This window comes from Macaca fascicularis, chromosome 10 (genome assembly GCF_037993035.2).
Source record: "Macaca fascicularis isolate 582-1 chromosome 10, T2T-MFA8v1.1".
Taxonomy (NCBI): Eukaryota; Metazoa; Chordata; class Mammalia; order Primates; family Cercopithecidae; genus Macaca; species Macaca fascicularis.
The window spans coordinates 1,457,781-1,466,816 of NC_088384.1; the positions used below are offsets into that span (position 1 = coordinate 1,457,781).

A 9,036-nucleotide genomic window follows, 5' to 3' on the forward strand; every position below is an offset into this window, starting at 1 on the left:
CTATGAAACTCTTAGTAGAAAAAAATCTTAATATTCTTGGATTAGTCAACGGTATCTTGACTGTGACATCAGAAGTACAGGCAATAAGAGACAAATTAGACTTCCACCAAAATTTAAAACATCTGTGCATCAAAGGATACTATGAAGAAAGTGAAAAGACAATTGATAAAATGAGAGAAAATATTTGCAAATCAAGTATGTGATGAGAGATTAATATCCAGAATATATAAAGAATTCCTACAACAAGAAAACAACCTAATTTCAAAACAGGCAAAGGATTTGAGTAGACAGTTCTCCCAAGAAGATATACAGACGGCCAATAAGCACACGAAAAGATGCCCTCACAAATCCTTAGGGACATGCAAATCAAAACCACAGTGAGATAGTACCTCACAACTACGAGGAATGGCTACTGCCAAAAGAAAAAAAAAGAAAAAGAAAATAGCAAGTGCTGGCAAAGATACAGAGGAAGTAGAAACCTCATGCACCGTTGGTGGGAACATAAAATGGTGCAGCTGGTGTGGAAAACATCTGGTTCCTCACAAAGTTAAACCTAGACTTACCATATGGCCCAGTAATTCTCTTCCTAGGCATAGCCCCAAAAGAACCAAACAGGGACTCAGACAGACACTTGTTCATGGCAGCACAATTCACAACCAAAAAGTAGAAACAACCCAAATGTCCATCAACAGATGAATGGAGAAACAAAATCACACAATGGAATATTCAGCCATAAAAAAGGAATTAACTTTTGATACATGCTACACGGGCAAATCTTGAAAACCTAAGTCAAATAGCCAGACACATGACTCCGCTTATATGAGGTGTTTAGAATAGGCAAATTCATAAAGACATAAAGTAGAACACTGAATAACTGTTTAATGGGTACAGAGTGTCTACTGGGATGCTGAAAAAGTTCTGAAGACAGATTGTGGTGATGGCTGCACAACAATGTGAATGTGCTTAATGCCACTGAACCGTACACTTCAACATGGTTAAAATGGTATATTATGCATATTTTACCACAAGAAAAATACCTAAATAAAAAATAAATCCAGAAGTACATTCAGGTTTATACTAAATGGGGATCATTCTCGTCAAGTGAGAACGGCTCACAACACAGAAACTGCTCATGTTTTCCAACCATGTTAACAGTTCAAAGGGACAAAAACTATGGCATCATGTGGAAGATACTGAAAAGTACTTGAAAAATCCATTACTAATTTATAAAAGCAAGATTGTGAGTAGAGACAAACACTCTTCACCATAACAAAAAAGATCCTGCATTCCTAACAAGATGGAACGAGCGAAGGGCAGCTGACCACCAAAGGGGCTGGGACTTGCTGGACACCCAGGGGCCAGTTTTTCCACATTCTCACATTTCTGAGATCAGAATGAGTCTCAAGACCTATGTTTCCATTTTAAATTTTCATTATCAAATTAATGGTGTGTCTTAAAATCAACAGGAATTTGGTACGAGAACCTGCTTTGGAAGGCTGCTTGTGAGCTACACAACCACAGCTCAGAGAATGAGGCAAACATCATCTCCACAGGTTCTGAGTTCCAGATCCCCTTTGAAAGACTCTGAACCCAGAGTACTCCTTTAAATACACATAAAAACATGAGGACTATGGTGTAATTTCAAGTTCAAAAGGAAATCTTTGGAGGAAAAAATATAATTAAAAAATTGGGAAAGGGAAAGAGGGTAGTGTGAATGAGCCAGTTGTACATCTCTGATGATGGAAGTCCATAAATACTAACATTGGTGAACTAATAAAAGATACAAGCATGTTGTTTGAGTGACTCCACTACCCACCAGATGAGGTAAATACAGAAACCCAGAGCATCAGGTCTGCAGCATGAACGTGCAGGTGGGGAACATGGAGGGAGGCTCTTCTACTTTGTATTCAGTCTCTAAGCCAGAGCTGACAAAAATGTTCTCTATGTGTGCTGCCCAATTTGGTGGTCACTAGGCTTCATTTAGCACTTGAAATGTGGCCAAGGAAATAATTTTATTCATTTATTTTTAAGGGACAGGGTCTCTATGTGCCCAGGCTGGTCTCGAACTCCCGCCTCAGCCTCCCCAAGTAGCTGGGACTCTAGGTTTATGCCACCATGACTGGCTGTAAGTTGCATTTAGTTTTAATAAATTTAAACAGCTGCACGTGAGTGGTGGCTACCATACTGAATGATGGAATTCTAGACTTTGAATTATTTTATTGGGTATGCATTTTTCTTAATTTGAGAAAGATGATATTAAGCATTAGATGGTACTAACTATAATAGTATAATAAAGTACGTCTCAAGCATTTTATTTAATTTATTTAGTTTTTTGAGACAGAGTCTCACTCTGTCTTGCCCAGGCTGGAGTGCAGTGGCACGATCTTGGCTCACTGCAGCCTCCACCTCCTGGGTTCATGTGATTCTCTTGTCTCAGCCTCCCGAGTAGCTCGGACTACAGGCGTGTGCCACCACACCCAGCTACTTTTATATTTTTAGTAGAAATGGGGTTTCACCATGTTGGCCAGGCTGGTCTTGAACTCCTGACCTCAGATGATCCACCCACCTTGGTCTCCCAAAGTGTTGGGATTATAGGCATGAGCCACTGTGCCTGGCCATCTTAAGTGTTTTTAAAAAGTAGTTAATAGCTCAATAAGTTTGCCAGATTCCAAATTACATTTAAAAACCAAAAGCTTTCCCATATAGGAAGAAAAAGTTAAATTTGAAAATACAATAGAAAATGATGTTAATAGAACACATAAAAACTCCTGAAGATAAATTTAATAAGAAATTCACAAGACCTAAATGAAGAAAACTATTGAACTATAAAAAGAATACAAAGGGCCAGGCGCGGTGGCTCACGCTTGTAATCCCAGCACTTTGGGAGGCTGAGGAGGGTAGATCACGAGGTCAGGAGATCGAGACCATCCTGGCTAACACAGTGAAACCCCGTCTCTACTAAAAAATACAAAAAATTAGCTGGGCGTGGTGGCAGGCGCCTGTGGTCCCAGTTACTTGGGAGGCTAAGGCAGGAGAATGGCGTGAACCCAGGGAGCGGAGCTTGCAGTGAGTTGAGATTGCGCCACTGCACTCCAGTCTGGGCGACAGAGCCAGACTCCGTCTCAGAAACAAAAACAGAATACAAAGGAAGACTTAAATAAATGCACAAACATAATGTGTTGTTGGAAAAGACTCCACGTGACCCAAATATCAATTATTCTAAATTAAATCCATAAACTCAGTGCAAATCTGCAAACCCAAAGCAAATCTGGGCAGAGGGGGAGAAGCAAAAAGATTCCAAAACTCATCCAGAACAACTGAAGAGCCAGAAAAATACCATATGCTAATAAAAGCAAGGAAGGGAAACCTGCTCACCACCTATCACAGCACCCATGCCATGAGACCCCCTTATAAGCATCAGGACCACATCACATGCAGGTGGGATTCTGGTGCATGATTAAAGAATTTTCCAAATCAGCAGGGAAAAAGTGAGCAATGCAGATGACTGGCTAGCCATTAGGAAAGCAATGTCTGGTTCCCTCTCTCAGTCTGTGCACTAAAATAAATTCCAGGCCGGTCAAATATTTAAATATCAACAAACAGGCCAGGCATGGTGGCTTATGCCTGTAATCCCAACACTTTGGGAGGCCGAGGTAGAAGGATCACTCGAGGCCAGGAGTTTCAGATCAGCCTATGCAACAGAGATGCCATTTCTACAAAAAATTTTAAAAATTAGTCAGGTGAGATGGTGTGTACCTGTGGTCCCAGCTACTCAGGAGGCTAGGGTGGAAGAATCGCTTGAGCTCAGGAATTTGAGGCTGCAGTGAGCTAATGGCACTACTATACTCCAGCCTGGGTGACAGTGCAAAGCTCTGTCTCAAAAATTAAAAAAAAAAAATTCCAATTGTCAATAAACAATTTTCAGGGTAAAATCTGAATATTAGAAATAAGAAGTGGAATAAGCCTCCCTAAGGCTTCTTACAGCATCCAAAAGCTACATGGAAAAGAGGCACACTTAACTACAAAAAATGAAACTATAAAACACAGTCGAAGATGATCCTGGGGAAAATATTCCTAACACTTTTATACAATAATTTTCCTTAAAAAGCTCTAATTTCGGCCGGGCACAATGGCTCACATCTGTAATCCCAGCACTTTGGGAGGCCAAGGCGGCGGATCACGAGGTCAGGAGATCGAGACCATCCTGGCTAACACAGTGAAACCCCGTCTCTACTAAAAATACAAAAAAATTAGCCGGGTGTGGTGACGGGCGTCTGTAGTCCCAGCTACTCAGGAGGCTGGGGCAGGAGGATGGCGTGAATCCGGGAGGCAGGGGAGCTTGCAGTGAGTGGAGATCGCGCCACTGCACTCCAGCCTGGGCGACAGAGCAAGACTCTGTCTCAAAAAAAAAAAAAAAAAAAAAGCTCTAATTTCCCTAATATATAAGCTTTAACAAGAGAAAAGGTCGAACTCAACAAAAATGTGAACAAAGGACACAAAAATAATTCACAGAAAAAACATGAAGCCAGGCGCAGTGGCTCACGCCTGTAATCCTAGCACTTTGGGAGGCCGAGGCAGGTGGATCACGAGGTCAGGAGATCGAGACTATCCTGGCTAACACGGTGAAACCCTGTCTCTACTAAAAATACAAAAATATTAACTGGGCATGGTAGTGGGCGCCTGTAGTCCCAGCTACTCAGGAGGCTGAGGCAGGAGAATGGCGTGAACCCGGGAGGCGGAGCTTGCAGTGAGCCGACTCCAGCCTAGGCAACAGAGACTCCGTCTCAGAAAAAAAAAAAGAAAAAACATGAAAAGTTACCATACTTAAGGTTTAAATGCAAATCAAGTGCAGTCTCTCATTCTGCTCCTAAGAATATAAATTAGTGTATTATTGATGTTACTTTGGTGATAACCATTACATTGTTCAAAAAGCACAAAAATAATAGATACATAATTGCTATGTTTTCCACAGCATAAATTCATAAGCAAGCTTTACTTTCTAAAGTATACATGTCTATGTTGTTTGAATGATTTACAATGACTGCTGTTTATTTATAGAGACAGGGTCTTGCTCTGTCACCCAGGCTGGAGTATGGTCATGCGATCATAATTCACTGCAGCCTCAACCTTCTGGGCTCAAGCAATCCTTCCGCCTCAGTCTCCCATGTAGCTGGGACTACATGCATGTGCCACTACACCAGACTACTTTTTGTGGAGGTTTTTTTTTGTAGACACGAGGTTTCACCATGGTGCCCAGGCTGGTCTCTAACTCCTGAGCTCAAGTGATCTGCCTGTCTCAGCCTTCCAAAGTGTTGGGATTACAGGCATGAGCCACTGTACCCAGTCTGTTTATTTTTTAAAACAGAAATCATACAGAGCAAAAGCATCCCCTTGAAGGTATATTCCACTCTCTCTCCCTTGGCCGGGTCATGTCTGATAGATTAAACACAAGGAAAACAACACAAAGTACTGTGGCAAAGAAAAACTATTCCCAAATGAACTCAAACCTTACCCTGATTGCTTTCAGTCCATTGGACACTTTATTTTCCTCCACAACTGCAATCACTTCCTGTCCAACATTCAGAAGCACTTTGCTAGTCACAGCATCACTGGAGAAGTAGATCAAATCATCAATCATGCCATAATCGCTGCAGTACCTTGTCACGACACCCCGTACAGTTTTCAGCTTAGTGTCACCTGAGATGGGTAAACAAAAGTTATCTTGGCCATAAAAGCAAGGGCACACTACAGTGAAGTCCCACCAGAGAAAAGCAGAGTGCAAAAGCCTCCATGAAGGACTGTCGCCTAATGGGCTGACTTGAGACAGAGAGAATCCCATCAGAGAGTGCTGTGTCTGGAACGTGGGGTTTGGGGGCAGACAGCCCAGTTTCCTCTGAAGGGCACAGGTAGTGGCTGTGGAGGTGACAGCCCTGACTCCACAGCGGACTGCGGGGGTTGACTTCCAGCTCTTCTACCGCCATTGGTGTAACCTGGACGAGGTCCTTAACTACTCTGGGCCTGTTGCCATCTGTAAGATGGAGACTAATCGTCACTACCCAAGGGAGCTGCTGGAGGGTTCAGTGGCAGAACACACATGCATGTATGGACCTCTACGTGGCTGACACAAGTTAAGTGCTACGTAAACTGCCACGTATATCAGCATCTGGGAGATACTAGCATGCACGGTTTTATTAGCACTATCGATTATCTTCTTTCATCACCATCAGCAGCAGTCTTAGAAAACTAGAGAATCTCAACAAATATGCTGCTAGAAAAGGTTCGTCGGGGCTTTGCAGGCAAGTCTGACCCAGGAGCAGGGCACCCCTCAGCCATTTGGCTACTGCTGCAGCCATGGTCCTGAGTCCTGAACGCGCCTTTCCTGCAGCTTCCCAGCCACGGGAGGAACCTGGGGCGCTGGTTACGGTACAGGCAAGGAATCTTAGCGCTGCCAAGAGCTGGAGCTCCAGCTACGGCTGAGAGCGTTCTACCGAAGAGACCCAGATCTGCGGAGCAAGTGCTCCAGGTAACACAGCCGGCCCCCCGGGCGCCGGCCCCTCAGGCATCGGCCCCTGTGGATCCAGAGGCCCTGAACACGCTGCCTGCAGCAGGAAGCTCCCCTCCTGAAGCCTGCTCCTGGTTTCTCTCACAGAAGGCAACTAGGGACTACCGTGGATTTCATTCCCACAGAAGGAAACATCGGGAGAAGACATCAGAACCCCGGGAGAGGCTGGGTGCGGTGGCTCACGCCTGTAATCCCAGCACTTTGGGAGGCCAAGGCGGGTGGGTCACCTGAGATCAGGAGTTCGAGACCAGCCTGACCAACACGGCGAAACCCCCTCTCTACTAAAAATACAAAAATTAGCCGGGCGTGGAGGCAGATGCCTGTACACCAGCTACTCGGGAGGCTGAGGCAGGAGAATCGGTTGAACCCGGGAGGCGGAAGTTGCGGTGAGCCGAGATCGCGCCACTGCACTCCAGCCTGGGTGACAAGAGCAAAACTCTGTTTCACAAAAACAAACAAAAAAAAAACAAACAAAAAAACACCTCGGGAGAAAGGAATCGTGCGGGAATCCGAGCGCATCCCCAGCTTTAGGAAGATGGGCTCGGAAGCAAGGCAAGGAAAAGGCGCGTGTGGGCGCAGCGCGTTCTGAAAGGACAGGCGAGGTCGGCGGGGCCGCGTTTTCCGGGGCTTTCTAGGCACACAGCCGCCGGTGGCGCTGCCCACAGGGAGGAGCGACGTGGACAGGCGCCTCGGCAGCTGCTCGGCGCAGAAACACAAAGTGAGGGCGGCCAGGGGGGCTAGTGACACCGGCGAGACCTCACGGAGGACGGGCGCCCAGGGCGGGGGCGTGTGGGGTCCGCAGCCTCTGAGGCGAGCGAGGGGAGATGAGGAAAGGCCGGGCCCAGCGTCTCCCGCCCGCCGCACTGCACTCAAAGACCTCCGGGCGCGGCTCCCTGGTGGCTGACACGCGAGGGCCCGGGACCCGCCTCCCGCCCGGCCGCCCCGCCGCCTCCCGCGAGCCACCTTCCGCGAGCTCGAGCTCCGGCCGCCCGGCTTCCTCCCTAGCGGTGTCCGCCGTCCTCCAGAAGAAGGCCACCAGCTTGGCCGCGAGGCTCAACATGGCCCTCGCCCGGCATCGGCCGCCGCCACCGCCGCCGCCGCCCGCACGCGACCGCGCCGCTCCCGCCGCCCGCGACCAATGGGGTCGCCGCGCCTGGGCATGCGCGTTGGGGTCGTCGCGCGAGCCGGGACCCGTATAGAGGGCGGCGGTTGGCGCCTGGCAGCGCGTGACGAGGCGAGGTGCCTGGTGGGAGTGACGTCATGCCGGGCGCGCAAGGCGGTGTGCCCGCCGGGTGGGCGGGGCTTCGGGAGGGGGCTTGGCCTCGCGTGGGTGGGCGGCGCTTCGCGGGGGTCCGCCTTTTTGCCGCCCACACCTTAGGGAAAAGTGCGCGATCTTTCACCGCCCAGAGTGGTGTTAGGAGTCGTATTTTGTTGGTGTTCTTTATTAAGTTGGGGAAGTTCCCTCTAGTCCTATTTTTCCAAGAGTTCTTACAAGTGGGTGTGAAATTTTCTGCAACGCTTTTCTACGTGTATTCAAATGATCCTGTAGCTTTTTATCTCAGCCTGTATAGGGAATTTCATTGCTTGGCTCTCCTGGGAAAACTCACTTGGTCGCAATTCGTTATCCTTTTCGTGTATTGCCCGACTCAGCTTGGTGACGCTTGTTCCAGGGTTGGGGACGGTGCTGGTGAAGCAGATTGCTCTGTGGCCGACCTCCCGTTTTCTGTGTCTGTCTGGTTTGGGGTCCGTTTAAGCTGGGCCTGCAGTGACCAGGGAGTAGGATGATGTAACTTATTCCCTAAAAACTGTAGTAGTAGTCACCAGGGAACCCATCTGGGCTTCGAGTTTTCTTTGTGGGAAGGTTTTTAATGAGAAGTTCACTTCTGCATCAGCTAGAGGGCTATTAAAGTCATCAGGGTAACATTGAGTAAACTTTGGTAATTCTTTTAAGGAATTGGTCCATTTCATCCAATTATTAGATGTCAGATGATTGGCATAAAGTTGTTCAGCATATTTTCTTATTATCCTTTTATTGTCTGTATGGTTCATAATGATGAACCATCGTTCATTCTTGACATAGGTAATTTATCTCATCCCTCTCATTTTCCTTGATCAGTCTGTATTTATCAATTTCATTGATCTTTTTTTAAAAAATATCTCTTGATTTCATTGATTTTTCTCTATTTTAAAAATATCTTTATACTTGGCGAGACCAAGGTGGGTGGATCACTTGAGGTCAGGAGTTCGAGACCAGCCTGGCCAACATGGCAAAACCCCGGCTCTACTAAAAGATCCTTGCTCCACACTCTCTCCATCCTGGTCTTCTCATCTCCGTCCTCACTGCTCAGACAGAACTCGGCAACATCGCTCTGACAGCAGATTGTGTCTGCTCTTCAAACCCTATTCAGAGCCCAGTCCCTCCTCACCGCTTGCCCATTGCCACCTCAATGCCAGGCAGCACCTGCTCCTCCCAC

At 47.0% G+C, this 9,036-nt stretch overlaps 1 protein-coding gene across 6 annotated transcripts in view; it reads right to left on the minus strand.

Annotated features, from left to right (window-relative positions):
* The window catches only part of MOV10L1 (Mov10 like RNA helicase 1), a 70,902-nt gene extending 63,200 nt beyond the window's left edge, over positions 1-7,702 (minus strand). For all 6 annotated transcript variants that reach the window (XM_074003412.1, XM_045363392.3, XM_015457031.4 and 3 more), the window contains exons 1-2: positions 7,526-7,702; positions 5,513-5,697 (exon numbers count right to left, since the gene is read on the minus strand). In XM_074003412.1, coding sequence (XP_073859513.1) covers positions 5,513-5,697; positions 7,526-7,622 — 282 coding nt within the window. In that variant the 5' untranslated portion in view covers positions 7,623-7,702. The remainder of the gene's footprint in view (positions 1-5,512; positions 5,698-7,525) is intronic.
* Positions 7,703-9,036: the final 1,334 nt, after the last annotated feature.